At 24.4% G+C, this 16,241-nt stretch overlaps 7 protein-coding genes across 7 annotated transcripts; 3 read left to right on the top strand and 4 right to left on the bottom strand.

The window, feature by feature from the left end:
- Positions 1 to 1,012: 1,012 nt before the first annotated feature.
- DICPUDRAFT_159036 (uncharacterized protein) lies at positions 1,013 to 5,215 on the top strand (the record flags this gene model as incomplete). The annotated part of the gene is made up of 2 exons (XM_003294036.1): positions 1,013 to 3,224; positions 3,297 to 5,215. 2 exons carry the CDS (start codon positions 1,013 to 1,015, stop codon positions 5,213 to 5,215), a joined length of 4,131 nt encoding a protein of 1,376 aa, XP_003294084.1.
- A 158-nt stretch (positions 5,216 to 5,373) lies between these two features.
- On the bottom strand, positions 5,374 to 8,348 carry DICPUDRAFT_51299 (uncharacterized protein; the record flags this gene model as incomplete). The annotated part of the gene is made up of 2 exons (XM_003294032.1): positions 5,374 to 8,119; positions 8,266 to 8,348. 2 exons carry the CDS (start codon positions 8,346 to 8,348, stop codon positions 5,395 to 5,397), a joined length of 2,808 nt encoding a protein of 935 aa, XP_003294080.1. The 3' UTR covers positions 5,374 to 5,394.
- A 271-nt stretch (positions 8,349 to 8,619) lies between these two features.
- Positions 8,620 to 9,684, top strand: DICPUDRAFT_51297 (uncharacterized protein). The gene is made up of 3 exons (XM_003294035.1): positions 8,620 to 8,784; positions 8,875 to 9,152; positions 9,229 to 9,684. The coding sequence occupies exons 1-3, from the start codon at positions 8,694 to 8,696 to the stop codon at positions 9,514 to 9,516; spliced, it is 657 nt and encodes a 218-aa protein (XP_003294083.1). The 5' UTR covers positions 8,620 to 8,693; the 3' UTR covers positions 9,517 to 9,684.
- Positions 9,685 to 9,941: 257 nt separating this feature from the next.
- On the bottom strand, positions 9,942 to 10,166 carry DICPUDRAFT_42915 (uncharacterized protein; the record flags this gene model as incomplete). The annotated part of the gene is made up of 1 exon (XM_003294031.1): positions 9,942 to 10,166. The coding sequence occupies one exon, from the start codon at positions 10,164 to 10,166 to the stop codon at positions 9,942 to 9,944; it is 225 nt and encodes a 74-aa protein (XP_003294079.1).
- A 328-nt stretch (positions 10,167 to 10,494) lies between these two features.
- DICPUDRAFT_58822 (uncharacterized protein) lies at positions 10,495 to 11,575 on the bottom strand (the record flags this gene model as incomplete). The annotated part of the gene is made up of 4 exons (XM_003294030.1): positions 11,530 to 11,575; positions 11,221 to 11,443; positions 11,026 to 11,104; positions 10,495 to 10,956 (listed from the first exon to the last, which is right to left on the bottom strand). The coding sequence occupies exons 1-4, from the start codon at positions 11,561 to 11,563 to the stop codon at positions 10,495 to 10,497; spliced, it is 798 nt and encodes a 265-aa protein (XP_003294078.1). The 5' UTR covers positions 11,564 to 11,575.
- Positions 11,576 to 12,329: 754 nt separating this feature from the next.
- DICPUDRAFT_84579 (uncharacterized protein) lies at positions 12,330 to 13,000 on the top strand (the record flags this gene model as incomplete). The annotated part of the gene is made up of 2 exons (XM_003294034.1): positions 12,330 to 12,578; positions 12,803 to 13,000. The coding sequence occupies 2 exons, from the start codon at positions 12,330 to 12,332 to the stop codon at positions 12,998 to 13,000; spliced, it is 447 nt and encodes a 148-aa protein (XP_003294082.1).
- A 914-nt stretch (positions 13,001 to 13,914) lies between these two features.
- On the bottom strand, positions 13,915 to 14,568 carry DICPUDRAFT_93154 (uncharacterized protein). The gene is made up of 4 exons (XM_003294029.1): positions 14,532 to 14,568; positions 14,423 to 14,443; positions 14,309 to 14,334; positions 13,915 to 14,238 (listed from the first exon to the last, which is right to left on the bottom strand). Coding segments are annotated over exons 1-4 (240 nt in total). The 5' UTR covers positions 14,533 to 14,568; the 3' UTR covers positions 13,915 to 14,046.
- Positions 14,569 to 16,241: the final 1,673 nt, after the last annotated feature.

The raw sequence follows: 16,241 nt of genomic DNA, 5'->3' as shown, positions 1-16,241 counted from the left end.
AAAAAAACCGGGATATCACAAAAAAAAAAAAAAGATAAAATTTAATTTAAAAAAAAAAAAAAAAGTTAGAATTAGGAATCAAACAACCAAAATAAATAAAAGGTATATTTCTAATAGAAATAAAATAAAATATTTGAAAATTAAAAAAAAAAAAGGAATTGACTTGAAGATAATACCCCCAACTTATTTTTTTAATCTTTACCCCAATTTTTTTTTTTGTTTATTGCTAGCAAATCCCAAATAAAATTGAAAATAATAAATATAATACAAATATAAATATATCTGAAATTAAGTATTTCCTCATTCACCAAAACGGCAGCCCTCATACTAAAAAAATCAATTTTAAACAAAAAAAAAATAAAAAAATTAAAATTTTTTTTTAATTTTTTTTATTTTTTTTATTTTTTATTTTTTTTATTTTTTTTTAATTTTTTTTATTTTTATAAAATAAACTTTAAGACCTATTATATATTTTTTTGATTAAATAAATAAACTCTCTCATTAAATAAATAAATAAATAACTGATAATGATTTTTTAAATTATTATTAGCACAAAAAAAAAAAAAGAGAGTTTAAAAAAAAAAAATTTTATAATTTAAATATTTATAAAAAAAATAATCTCTAATCATTTTTTTTAAGAAAAAATATAATAAATAGTAGTAATAATATTAATATTAACAACAATAACAATAACAATAACAATAATAGTTTTTGTTTAGTATTTTAAAACAAAACATTAAAGTGTAAAAAACATTTAATAAAAAAAGTAGCAAATACTCACACCCACACATAATAACAACACTTATAAAATATATACATATAAAAATTATACAGATCTATTCATATTTTTTTTTTTAAATACCAAATTTATTTTGTTTTTTTTTTTATTTAATTGTTTTTTTATGATTTAGTTTCGTTATTAATAAAATAAATAGTAATAATAATAATAGTTATAGCAATAATAGCAAATCATAACCTATATAACTATTATTATATTTATAAATAAAAAAAAATGACAACAAATAGTATTTCTATTGACAGCGATAATAATAATAAAAATGAAAATGATATTATAAATAATGGAGAAAAATTAATTTCAGCAGAAACTTCAAGTTCAACTATTGCAATTAATAATAATAATAATAATAATAATAATAATGATAATAATGATAATAATAATGATGATGGTAAAGAGAATAAAAACGAACAAAAGGATGAATCAACAAATGAAACCAATAAAGCTACAACAAAGCAAACCAATGGTGAAGAATTTGACCCAAGAGTAATTAAAAGTGCTTCAATTACTTTAACGGAAACAATATCACCAAAAAGAAAACCGTATACAGTTTACAGAGTTGAAGTAGAGCTTTCAGATTCATCAGTATATGTAGTTTATCGTAGATATTCAGAGTTTTTAGAATTTGATTTGAAGCTTCATGCCGCATTTCCTTTAGCAAAGATACCATTTCCACCAAAAAAGACATTCGGTAAAATGAATAATGAATTTATTGGTCAGAGAAAAGAGGATTTACAAAAGTTTACAAACTCCATATTCAATAGTCCAACACTGGGTAGTCAGTTATCAGCCCATCCATTGGTAGTCGATTTTTTTACAGCCAACGAGTTTGACACCCAGCACTCTCAAGAGCAAGCATTAAATAACGCCAATAGTAATTGTACTAACAGTGCTAATAATATCAATGGTAATAAAACTATAGTATTCAATAATAGAAAAAATCGTGCGGTTTCAGTTTCTCGAGGTGCAGATAGTTCAATTGTCGTTACAAGATTAATTATATCAACACTTTCATACTGGGCACATTTTTTAGATTTACCATCACTATTAGCATTAACAAATACTTGTAGTTATTTATTCAATACAATCTCTAATTTTGCTGACCTTTGGAAGATACTCTATTATGAACATTTTTCAATATTACATTTTAATCAAATAAATATAACAAATTGTCAGTGTCAATTTATGTCCAATAAAAAAGACTTAAGTATTGGTTTAATTAATAATAATAGTAATAATAATAATGGTAATAATAGTAATAGTACTACTAGTAATAATAACAATAATGGTGGCACCTTAAATAGATCAACAAGTTTAGTTAGTTTATCTTTAAAGGATGAAAATTGTATAGAAAATCAAAATATAAATAATAATAACAATAACAATATTACAAACTCACCACAAAAATTAAAATCCCATAGATTAACATCATCATCATCATCTCTGGCCACACTTTCCACATTATTTATTTCATCACAAAATTTATTAAGCATTGATAGTAATAATAATGATAGCAATAAAAATGAAAATAAATTGGACAATAAAACAAATGACGGTAATAAAAAACCACAAAACAATAAACATAAAAACTCTCTCAGCCACAGTATATATAGAAATTTTAAAAATATAAATCACAATCAAATTTTTTATATAAATTCAAAACCAATAGTAGAATTTAATAGAATATTATTTCTTCATTTATTATCAACACATTACAAGCTAAGAACCAATATAGAAAGTCACACAAGCAATAAAACCTGTAATTGTTACGCATTAAAATTAAAAGGAACTATAATTGGCACACCAGAAACTCCAACTTCATTTTTATCATCACTCAATACTTTATTAACTGATAGTTGTGACAAAAATAATAATAATAATAATAATAATAATAATAGTAATAATAATAATGAAAATAAAAAAGATAAAAGTAATAATAATGATAAAAATAATGATACCATTATAATAAATAATATTAATCAAATTCAGAATAGCAAAAAAATTATATCACATACCGTTTCAAATAGTAATATTTTATGTATACAAACAGTTGATACAAGTAACATTTTAAATACAGAAAGATTATATAGCCTTTCATTTTCTCATTTCGTAATAATAACATTCTCATTAATCGATAAACAATCTTATGAAGATGTTTCAAATAAATGGTTTGATGAAGTTAAAAGTATATGTCCAGAGGTACCAATTATATTAGTAGGTTTACATAGAGATCAAAGAGAAAATCAAATTCAAGGTCAGAGTATATCATATGTTCAAGGTTTAGAGTTAAGTCGTTCACTTCCTGATTGTATTGGCTATATCGAATCTCCCAGTGCATCGGATGGTGTTGGTGGTAATAGAAACTCTTTATTAAATGAATTGTCTTCTTTATTGTTCCATCATTATAGAGAAAGTGTTTTTACTTTTGGTAAATATTACATATACAGTATTTATTTTATCACCATCATCATTTTACTAACATATTTTATTTATTTTAAAGACTTTAAAAAAAACAAATATGAAATTTATTTAAGTTTTTTAAGTAAGATTTATCCAAAATATTCAAACGATTATATTACAAATGTTTTATCGAGTTACAGTGGCGATATAGAAAAGACTATGGAAACATTAGCAGATAGTTATAGTAGTTATATACCAGATAGTCAAGATCATAGTTCTAATGGTATTGGTAGAACAAAGAATATTCATATAAATAAAGGACCAAACACTCAAAACAATAACCCTGTTGGTTCACCAACCTCATCATCTCCATCTCAATGGGTACCATCTTCATCATTTGGTTCTAAATCTGAACTTAGACAAAGTTGGAATGCTGAGCTCTCTAAAATGGATAAAGAATATCGTGATAGATTAATCGAGGGTTATATTTCTGACCAACCCAAACAAAGAAGATCAATTGTTTTGCCAAGTAGTTCCGATAATGTAGTAATTGGTGGTTCAAGTGAATCAATTACACCAGTAACACCTCCATCTAGTTCAGTAAATAATACCAATAATAATACTACTACTGCTGGCAACACTGCCAATACATCACCAGTTCAAACTAGACCATCAATCAAAATACCAGATCAACAAATCAATGCATTAATCGAAAAACTAAAAAAATCTTCAGTTGATGATTTTATTAAAGGATTCTTAAAGAAAAAGTCACAAAATCAAGATATTTTAGCAGAAATGATAATGTCATTCCTTAGAGAAATGAAAACCAAGATTCAATCAAGTCAAGTATTTAGCCCACTCTCAAAATTAGAAGATATTAATGAAGAAGATTTCACAGAATCACCATTAGCCGAAATTGAAAATCACCTCTATCAATCTGTATATAAATTTGTTTTCTCATCCAGCGAAACACTCGAAAGAGATTCACTCTTAACTGATCGTACGAATAGATTATCAACATTCTTAGAGCCACAACATTTAGAAATTAGTCCAATTCATTGTGATAAAGACCTTTGGTCAACTGCCCAACAAGAGCTTCAAGGTTTAAATGATCTTTTTTCACCATCCCAAAAACTAGAATGTATATTAAAATGTTGTAAAGTTATTTTGTATTTATTATCGTCAAGTGATAGTCCAGGTGGTGCCGATGATTTTTTACCTCATTTAATTTATGTTATCATCCACGCTAATGTTCCACATTTGGTTTCAAATTTCGAATTCATTTCAAAGTTTTGTAATCCAGAGCAATTAAGAATGGAAAGATATTATTATTTAACTACATTTGGTATTGCAATTACATTCATTGAAAATATTGATGCCAAACAATTAAAGATTGACCCAGAAGAATATCATGCCGCCTACTCTGGAAAAAAAAAGTCTTGTGACCCATCAAAAGCCAAAATTATGCAAAAGCTCGGTATTGACGAAAAAACTGCTAGCATGATCGAATTTTCACCAAAAAAGCATAGTAGACGTCCATCCGGCACCTCAGTATCATCAAGTGTATCATCAACAGCAAATAAACAAAGTGCTACAGGTGGAATTATTAGTAATACAGGTGCAGATGACGGCAGTAACCATATTACAACTAATGATGAAAATCTTAGTTCAAGTGTTGGCAGTTATAGTATAGGTAGCTTAGGTTCTCACCAGGATCATTTCGATGATCTTTTGAAACAGGCATCAAATGAACAACCTGTTCCAATCCAATCTTGGAGCACAAGTCTTTCTTCAACACCTTTTGACGATTTAGATGATGGAAATAAAAAATTGCTTTTACGTTTTTCAAAAGTTGATCGCAGCAGTACCTCTCCAGACTCTTCAACAAATTTATCAAATATTAATATAAATAATGGTAATAATAGTGTTGGTAGCAATAATAGTAATGGTATTAGTAAAAGTGATGATTTAGAAACAGAACCAAATAAAAAAAATGTAGAGGAACATCCATTAATTTAATTATATCAAAAAAAAAAAAAAAATTAAAATTTTCTTTTATTTTAATATAACATTAGAAAATAAAACTTTATTTATTAACAAAAATTGTGTTTTAAAAAAAAAAAATTTATTTTTTAAAAAACTTATAATTTCCAAATTAAGAAAATAAAAAAGTATTTATATAAATAAAAAATTAATATTTATTTTTTTAGTTGTTGATGTTGTTGAATTAAAATTGATTTTGAGATATTTAAAGAGACTTGTTTTAAAATTTGTTCGGTTTTTAAATGAGAGTTATAAATTTGTTTAGAAACTTTGATCCATTGTTCACCAAGATTTGGTTCGGCCTCTATACATTTATTTAAAATTTCTTTTGCTTCAGCGTCAGAGTTTTGAGAGGTTTTTAAAACAAAAGTGTAGTAATATGCCCAACCGTCACCAAACGAAGGGAAAGTAGTAGTAACACGTTGAAACCATTGTTTAGCTTTATCTAATTTACTATCAAACCAAAATATTTTTGAAACTTGAGTGAAAACATAGGGATCATTATTACAACGATTTAAGGCATCAACACATTTGTTCTTTTGGGAATGTCTAGGTTCCATAGCGATTAATTCGGCCCATAGTTTACCGGATTTTGGACACAATTGAAGACCAGCAGAGAGAATAGTTAATGCTTGCTTTTTATTATCTAATGAGGCTTCGAAACGAACAAGTTCTAAAATGATATCCTCATCGGTTGGATTTTTGAGTTTTGCTTGTTCTAATAATGCTCTGGCTCTATTGAAATTTTGATTACGTGCTTCAAAACGTGAGGCTTCTATCCAAACTGAACTATTCTTTGGGCATTTAACAGTGGCATTTTTGTATGTTTGACGAATGGTTTCTATATCTTTTTTAAGTCTTTCTTCTAATTGGGCCTTCATTAACCAAAGTTTAAAACTAGATGGGTATTTAACAAGAGCATCTTGAATTAAAGTACCTTCACTCTCTGAATCTTTACCCAATTCACGCTCCAAAAGAGCACTTTTCATCCAAATACGTTCGGTATCGGCTACAACTCTTGCTTTCTTTAATAGGGTTCTAGCGGCTTTAAGATCATTCATTTCAGATTCAATCTTGGCGGCAGCGACCCAAATATTCTCACTACCAGGATTGGATTGGAAAGCTTTGGCGAGAATTTCACGAGCTTTAATGACATCACCAGATATCCATTTTTCTTTAGCATACATTAACCAGAGGTTTTCAAATTGAGGGCAAGATTTTGTGGCTTTTTCTAATGTTTGATCTAAACTTTCTTTGGTACCATGGGCTTTTTCCAATTGAGCAACTTTGAGCCATACACTCTTTTTATTTGGGAATACATAGAGAATATGAGCATAAATTGCATTTGCAGTTTTAATAGAACCTCTTGAAAGACACTCTTCAGCATCCAATACCCATATTCTTTTTCTTTCTTCCTCTTCGATACCCATACCTATAGTTTCAAAAATGATTGCTTGACAAGTTGCGTAATATTGATTCTTTTCTGATTTTTCAGCCTCTTCGATCCATTTTTCTCTATTCATAACCATAATATTTGATGAGAGTGATTTGATAGCTTTTTTAATAATTTTATTTACATTGTCATTCTTTCCTTTAGACTCTTCCAATTGAGCTGCAGAAATCCAAATTTCTGGACTTGATGGTATGGCTTGACGAGCTTTATTCAATACTTCACGAGCCTTTTCATAGGTTTCTAAATTTGCTAATGCTAACCATAAATCTACATTATCAGGAACACATTCAACAGCTCTACCAAGTAAAATACGTGCATCCTCTGGTTCTTCTAATTCTACAGCTTCTTTCCAAAGTTTAACTGATGTTGGAATAAACTCCAGTGCTCTACGAAGTACACGTTTTTTCATTTTCAATTGTTTTTCTAAATTTGCAGCATATAACCAAATTTTAACTGAATGGGGGATGATAGAAACTGCTTGAGCTAAAACAATTTTGGCATTATCTGGAGTTTGAAGATTGGCATTTTCAATCCAAACCTCTTCATTTTCTGGACATTCTTTACAAGCTTGAGCTATCATTCTTCTAGCATCAGCCATTTTACCAGCTAATACCTCAAGTTTGGCAGCAGCAATCCAACCGGGAGCATGTTTAGGATTTGAAGTTGTGGCAGATTTAAATAGTAAACGTGCTTTTTTAATATCTCCAATTTCAGTATCACTGGCAATACGTTTTGAACGCAAATCAGTAAGATAGCCTTTGGGATCTACACATGTTTTACCGCTTACAGAATCTGAAACTTGATGTAACTTTAAATCTAATACAGTCTTTCTAGCAGAGCCAACCTGAGTTAAATCAGTAGTGGTAGTACCAGATGAATTATCAACACCAGTTGGTAAGATTGAATAGGTTTCGTTTTCTGCTTTTGCTCTTTCGAGTAATGAATCTGGTACAGGAGTGTATATATCATATCTCTTTTTTCCGGTGCCACTTCTACTAATATTACCGGCATCTGGTAGTGATGACCATTGATCGTCTGTGATTGTTGATAAATCTTGTTTTAAATCTGATAATTGTTGTTGAATAATTGGACGTGATGATTTTTGTTCTTGTTGTCTTTGTTTCTCCTTTTCATCTTTTCTCTTTTTTCTACGTGAATCCATTTTAGAGTCGATTGCATCCCAAATTTCATCAGCTTCTTTATCATCTTGATCATATGATTTATTCGAGTCATAAAATTTATCACTTGCATTACCTTCAAATTCATCAAATTTACTTCCACCATATACTGATTGATCATCATCATCATCATTACCTGAATTTCTATCTTCTCTACCACCACCACCACCACCTTTTTTATCTTCAAAACCTGGTATATCTGAATTTCTTGCTGAACCAATATCTAATCTAGTTGTAAAACCTACAGCCCTAAATAATAATTTTTTTTTTTTTTACAATTACTATTTTATTCATTTAACTAAAATTTTTTTTTTTTTTTTTAAATATAATAATATTGCATTATTTAATATTATTTTCAATATATATAATTATAAATAAGCTTATTTAATACATACCCTCTACCAAAACCTGCAATGTATCCTGGAGGTGGTTCTTGATATAAAAAGAATCTTTTATCTTTTTGTAATATATTTGCCATTATTTAAATATATATATAAATAGATATTATTTTAAGTATAGATATAAAATAAGTTGGGAAATATTTTAAAATATAATATTGACTTTATATAATGACACACAATTAAAAAAAATAATTATTTTAAAAAAAAATTAAAAAAAAAATTTAAAAAAAAATTTTTTTTTTTTTTTTTTTTTTTTTATTTTAAAAATTTTTTTTTTTTTTTTTTTTTTTTTTTTTTTTTTTTCATTTATTTATTTATTTTTAAAATATTAATTTAGTTGAAGATCATTTAAATAACATTAATATATAAACACAACCACAGAATATATAAATAGTTAATAATTGTTATAATAATAATAAAAAATGAATCTTTTCAGTTTTATAGGTGATATGCTCCATTTAGGGAGTATGCTTATTTTACTCTTTAAAATAAAAAATGATAGATCATGTACTGGTAAGTAATCAATTAGTTTTTATTTAAATAGAAACCACAGTATTAATATTAATATTATTTCTGTAAAAAAACAACAATAAATCAATATAGGTATTTCACTTAAATCTCAAATTTTATTTACAACAGTATTTGTAGCAAGATATCTCGACTTATTTTCAAACTATGTTTCATTTTATATCACATTTATGAAGATTACATATATTGGTGTATCACTTTATACCCTAGATTTAATTATGAGAAAGTTTAAATTCACATACGATAAAGATCACGATACATTTAAAATTAGATATCTCATTGTTCCATCTTTAGTTTTAGCTATTATCACTTTTGATAAATCACCATCAGCATTTTATGATAAATTTTTAGAGGTAAGTAAAAAAAAAAAAATAAAAATTCAACAGCAATAACATAAAATCATTGCTAATCGTATTATATTATTTTTAGATTCTTTGGACTTTTTCAATCTACTTGGAATCAGTTGCCATTTTACCACAATTAATTCTTTTACAAAGAACTGGTGAAGTCGAAAGTTTAACATCAAATTATATTGTTTTACTTGGAGGTTACAGAGCATTTTATTTCTTTAATTGGATTTATAGAATATTTACCGAACATTGGAGCGGTCCAATCGAAATTATTGCCGGTCTTCTCCAAACTGGACTTTATGCCGACTTTTTCTATTATTATGCCAAAAGTAAGATGTTGGGTAAAAAACTTGTTTTACCACAATAATTAAAATATCTAAAATCATATAATCAAAATAAAATATTATTGTCATAATAATAAATAATAATAATAATAATAAGAAAATTGCGATAGTTCACTTGAATTGCAGTCTACTGGATAAAATAATAAAAAATAAAAAATAAAAAAAAAAAGTCTATAAATGTAGAATAAAATAAAAAATAGGTTTTTTTAATTTAATTATTTATTTAGTTTTTATTTATTTATTTACATTATTTACAAATTTAAATTTTATATTCTATTTCTTTTGATTCTTTTAATAAACGCCTAGAACTGAAAAACATGAAAATAAAACAGCAGAACAAAATATTGTAAATATAAATGAAATCATCGATATTTGGTCATTTTCTAATTTCTCTACATAATATAATAACATTAATATTAGAAATGAGTTATATTGGTGTTTCTTTTATTTAATTACTATACTTACCCAATATATAAGACTGTATTAATCTTAAAGGAGATCCAAAAAATATCTTTGCAATGCAAACTAAAAATATTGTATAATATAAGGTAACCAGTATTATTTTATGTGATACTGGAAAACTTTGAAAAGTCCTTATCAATGTGTTTGCAAGAAAATAAAAGAATGATAGGAGTGTATATGACCCTTTTAATAGTTTTAAGTATGGTGTCATCTTTTTTTTTTTCTTTCTTGAAATTGCTACAACCTTGCTAATATAAATAGAATTTTCTTTTTTCAATATGGGTTATTATTATTATTTTATTAAATATTTAAATAATATAGAGATAATATTATTTACACAATGCCTGTTGAAAAAAAAATAATATTATTTTTTATATTATTGTTTAAAATTAAAATTAAAAAAAAATTAAAAAAAAAAAATTAAAAAAAAACTTTTTTAATTTTTAATTTGATGTGGGTTATAATAAAATTTTTTTATTAATTAAATTTATTTAAAAAAGGATATGTGTTGTTTTTTTAAGATTTTATAAGATATTTTATTATAATTTTGATAAACGTAGTGCACCATCCAATCTAATGACTTCACCATTTAAATAACTACTTTCAATAATATGTTGAACTAAAAATGCAAATTCTTCAGGTTTACCTAATCTGGAGGGGAATGGAATTGAATCTTCAATTGATTTGACTGCAGGTGCTGGTAAACCAGTAACCAATGGTGTTGCAAATAAACCAGGAGCAATGGTCATAATTCTACATTTTAATGGTGTAAATTCTCTTGCTAATGGTAGTGTCATACTGACAATTCCTCCTTTACTTGCACTGTATGCTGCTTGGCCTGGTTGTCCATCAAATGCAGCAACTGATGCTGTCATAACAAATACACCCTTTTCCTCACTCTCATTGGCTTTTCCTTCATTGTCTTTTTGAACTTTTTGTTTATTTATAATACTTGCGACTAATCTAATAACATTAAATGTACCTGTAACATTTACTGACATCTTTAATAAAAAAAAAAAAAAATTTATTAAATAACTATTGGTTCGTTATTTAATTTTATAATTACTTACAACTCTTTCAAATAATTCTAGTGGGAATATATCACCATTTCTTTTTATAACTCTCATTGCTGAAGCAACACCTGCGCAACTTTAATAAATTTAAATAAATTAATATAAAGTACTTTATTATCTATATTATCTATTCTATCTTATTATATTATTCTTATTATTACTAATTATTATTAAATTTTGTATTGTTATTACTTTATAGCACCATGAATCTCTTTAAATTTATTTACAGCTGAATCCAATGCTTTTTGAAGTGGTTCTCCCAATGTTATATCCACACAATGAAATGAAGCTCTATCACTACCTAGTTGTTTAACTAAATTATTTCCTGCTTCTTCATTCATATCGATAATTACTAAATTTGCACCCAATGAATATAAATGTTTGGTTGTTGCTAAACCTAATCCACTTGCCCCACCTATTAATAATTATTTATTAATAAAACTTTTTTTTTTTTTTTTTTTTTTTTGTGTTGTTAATAAATTAAATATTATTTTTATATACCAGTTATAACAAATGTTTTTCCTTCTATTTTCATATTTGATTGAATGCGATATTTATTATTTAAAATGAAAAATAAAATTTTTTTTTTTAAATTAAAAAAAAATTAAAAAAATTTAAATTAAAAAAAATAAAATAAAAAATTATTATATTAAAAAATTTAAAAAAGCTTAAAATTAAAGATCTTTATTTTGATAGTGAATAGAAAATTAACTAGGGATGGAGAATTTTAAATTCTATATATTAATAATAAGTGATAAAATTGATGATGAAGGTGACCCGGATTTTTGAAGTAAAAATTAATGTAATTAATTTGGTCGATGAATGAATAGAGTTGGATGGATTGCTTTTCTTATTTTTATATTACATGATTATTATTCCATATTGATATTATTTACTCTATTGTCTTTTTCCTTGTCTGGATCCATGAATTTTGAATTATTATTATAATATAATCTATATACATTATTATTGTTATTTGTTTTATTATATTATTATCATTTTTATTTCATTATTATCATTATCGTTGTTGATTGAACTAAATAGAATCTGTCTCTTTTCATTTTTGTATTACTATGATTTATAATTTCCATAAAAACACCCAAATCTAACATTAAGGTAATAGACCAATATTCAAAAAGCTTTTCTTTGATAATCTTTGAAATAGGCTTGAATTTATACTTTTTGGAACTTCATTCAATTTCTCTTTAATAAAAGTTGATTTTACATAAATTCAGATTTTGATGCTAAAAAAATGATACTTAATCCATACTTGATCCCACTTCCTGCAACCGAACCAGAGGATGATCAATGTTGTCATTTTAAAATTAGAAAGATCTAAAATCGACCTTGCCCCAATAACATCTTTAGTTAAAGCACAAGATTTTGCCTTGGTTAATAGTCTCGAAGAAATAATACGAACATTTCAAATGAAAACTACTTTCCTTGGATGCCCATATGCCTCCACCAATTCAAAAAGGAATGCATTCACTCTATTTTGTCAAGATATTTCGATTACAATCTGTAACGTCGACCATCTCGAAAACCAAACAGTAAGAAAATATATGAGAAACTTTTTAGGTTTTCGAAATAATGATAAACAATCATTTAAAGTTCCAGAAGATCACCCACTCCAAATAAAGTGTTGAGGTTACCCTGCTTCAATCGATGATTTATTCAAAATTCGTGGTCTTAAATTACCTAAAATAGAAACAAATTTCTTTTATTTTTGATTAACTTATTTAAAAAAGATCATATATTTATTGATTCATTAAAGAGTGCATTTGATACAATTGTTGCTGATAAAGGATTTCGTGAATTAAAAGCATTTTATAATAACATGTGTGTTATTGAAGCAGGTCGTAAAAATACAAAATATAACAAACAACAAGAAAAAATCCAAAAATCAATCAGGATTATTATCGAAAATGTATTTGCTAGAATTAAAAGATTTTCAATTACAAGCAATACTTAGAGATATAAATTTAAACAAGGAACTTTTCATATTGAACATGTTTTAAAAGACATCATATGGTATGGTGTACAGTTGCATTTTTAATTAATTGTTATTCAGAAATTAGAAATAATAACATCGAGGACAATGAATTATTAATTTAATAGTTATAAAAAAAAAAATACATACAAAATAAAAATTAAAAAAATTTTAAAAAACCCAAAAAACAACCAAATTATTTTTTTTTTTTTTTTTTTTTTTTAGTTTTTTTTTTTTTGAATTTTGGAGAAATTCATAATAAAAAAAAAAATTTATTTGGGAAGCATACCTTTTGCCTACTGCCTGTATAATACTATTTAAAAATATTTAAAAATATAACTCCAATATAATCTAATATAAAAATTATATTTTTAAATAAAATTTAAAAAGTATTCATAATTTGAAGTTTAAAAAAAAAAGCATATTTATTTAGTCCTTTGGAAAAAAAATTATATACTAAATAAATATCCTAAAACAAAAATGATTCTGGATTTTTACTAATGCATGGTTTAAAAAAGTTAAAAACACTATAATAATAATAATGATATTGATAATGATAATTATAATGATAATAAAATTTAATTTATTTTTAAACTATATAATAGATAAATAAAAAGAAATGGATAAAAAAAGAAACAAATATTAACAAATAGATTTTTTTATTTGATAAGAAGAATTTACAATTAAAAATCAATATATTTTACAATTTATAATCTATTTAGATGATAATGAATAAAGAAATAAAAACAATTCTTCATCCATTTATATTCTCTTCAAATTTTCTAAAAACCAGGTAAATTAGTATCATCTAATACAACAAATAACTAAAACAATATTAATAATAATAATTACAAGGATTCAATGATTAAAAAAAAATAAAAAGTTTTAAAAATATTCAAATTTTATAAAATTTTTATATAGGCAGTTTATTGTTTAGTTTTGTTATTTTATAAATTAATTTATTTATTATTTGAACTAATCGAAAAATAAATTATATTATTAATTTAAAAAAATAATTTAAAATCTGTTTAAATAATGAAAAATTTTACTGGTGTATTTCCTAAATTGAGGACGGTTAGCCTTCCACCTTTAAAATCACGAGAGATTTCTTCAGGTTTTTTACCCTCATATGTTTCTGGTTGAGTGAATGTACTTGTAAATTGAAGAGTATATTCATCAACTTCAACTTTGATAATTGTTGGGCCGTCAGATGAGGTTTTCTTAATTTTAAATTAAATTAGTTTATTATTAAAAAGTAAATATTTTAAAATATATAGAATTAAAACCTACAATATCAGATACTGAAAAGTCTGGGTCTTATTAAAAGAAAAAAAGGGAGCATAAAAAGACATAAAATTAGAAATTAATCAATAAAATATTTAATAAAAAACAAGAATAACATACCTAAAATCCATGGTCCTTGCACTTTTTATTTTAATAAAAAAAATAGAAAACAGATAAATTAATTTTTTTTTTATTTTATTTTATTTTATTTATTTATATTTATAATTACTTTTTATTTTTTTATAAAGTTTAGTTTTAATTAAAATATATTTAAATGAGTAAATGTTTTAAAAAAAAAAAAAAACTTGGTATTTATAATTGAAAAAAAAAAAAAATGAAATTTTTTTTTAAAATTATTTAAAAAAATTAATAAAATAAATTGTCAATCAAAATGGTTATGTGTGATGATTATATTGTTAATATCATATAGATAATGAGAAGAAGACTATATTTAGGGGTTAGCTAAAAGTCATTATAAAAAAATAGCCCAAACATTACACAAACCTATTTTTTTTTTTACTTATCTTGGGATTACAAAAACACTCCACCCAATTTTTTTTTTTAAAAAAAATAAAAAAAAAAAGGGGTTTATGTAAAATATTTCTTGCGTTGTATTTTACAATCTATTTTTTTAGGTTGGGAATTTTAACTTCTTTTACTTGTATTTAAAAATCACCGATAATTTTTAAATTTAAATTAAATTTAAAAAATTAACAGAACCATTTTTTCTTGTTTCTTGACAAACTAAGTGTATTATGATTAGAAAAAAATAAAAAATAATATTGTTAAAAAAATTTTTAGGATAATTAAGAAAATGAAGATATTGATAAACTTACAACTCTAAAAAAAGGTATAAAACTTTTATTAATTTTTAATGATACTTTTAACCTTAATTAAAAACTAATGTTTTTAAATGTGCAAAAAGTTTAAACTCTCTAAAAAAAATTGTAGATATAACAGATTAATACCAATAAGTTTGGTAATTTTAATTACAAGTAAAAGAAGATAAAATTTATAAACTCACAAATTTTTTTCATAAAAAATATTTTTTTTGAATAATAGAAAGAGATATTTCACATTAACCCCTTAAAAATTGGTTTGGTGTTTTGGTTGTTTTTTTATATTTATTTTTTATTTCATTTTTTTAAAATAATAGAAAGTTAGAATGTTTTAAAAGTAAAAATAGGTTCTTGGGATAAAAATTTAATTTCCCATATAAAAAATTAAAAAAATAAAATTGCCCATTTATAAAAAAAAATTGGTTGGAGAGGTGTTTTGGGTGGTTTTTTTAAATTGTTAAGTGAAACAATTAAAATTTACAAACAGTTTATTTTTTTTCACTTATTTCCCAATATAGATTCCTTATCATTATCAAAATTGTGTATGTTAACACCTGAACCACTTTTTTTATTTTATATGTAATTTTTTATTTTTTTGAACATAAAAAAAAAAAAGTGGTTCGAGGTAATAAGTGAAATTAAAAAAAAAAAAAATTTATTCTAAAATAAAATTACACATAAAATAGGTGCGAAAAAGAGAAAAATTATGATGTGTGTTTGTGCTGTTATTTTACATCAATTTATAAATTTTAAAAATAGATAAAAAAGAATAATTTTTTTTAAAAAAAGATAATTTTTTCTAAAAATTTAAATGAATACGCTAACGATAATTGGTGAAAACTGAGAATAACGATAATTTTTAATCACTATTTTTTTAATTTTTTTATTTTAATAATATTTTTTTTTATTAAATAATTTATTTATAAGTAATAAAATTATAATAATTTAATGAAATCGAAAGTTTGAACATCGTTGGTATTGGATGATGTAACCCTTTGCGTACACTTAGCAGCAATACATGATATACCACCAAGATGATTATTTAAAACAAACGTATAGTTTTCAATTAGTGGTAATATTGGTTGAGGGTATTCTATTTG

The sequence above is a fragment of the Dictyostelium purpureum genome, assembly GCF_000190715.1.
Source record: "Dictyostelium purpureum unplaced genomic scaffold DICPUscaffold_501, whole genome shotgun sequence".
NCBI lineage: Eukaryota > Evosea > Eumycetozoa > Dictyosteliales > Dictyosteliaceae > Dictyostelium > Dictyostelium purpureum.
Note: the sequence above shows the minus strand (reverse complement) of the source record. Positions and strands in the feature narration are given on the sequence as shown.

Coding starts and splice junctions, on each gene's coding strand:
- DICPUDRAFT_51297 (XM_003294035.1), top strand. CDS start 8,694: ATGAATCTTTTCAGTTTTATAGGTGATATGCTCCATTTAGGGAGTATG. Junction 8,785..8,874: donor AAATGATAGATCATGTACTG/GTAAGTAATCAA, acceptor AAATCAATATAG/GTATTTCACTTAAATCTCAA. Junction 9,153..9,228: donor TTTATGATAAATTTTTAGAG/GTAAGTAAAAAA, acceptor TATTATTTTTAG/ATTCTTTGGACTTTTTCAAT.
- DICPUDRAFT_93154 (XM_003294029.1), bottom strand. Junction 14,335..14,422: donor GCAAGGACCATGGATTTTAG/GTATGTTATTCT, acceptor TCTTTTAATAAG/ACCCAGACTTTTCAGTATCT. Junction 14,239..14,308: donor ACTTTTCAGTATCTGATATT/GTAGGTTTTAAT, acceptor TTTAAAATTAAG/AAAACCTCATCTGACGGCCC.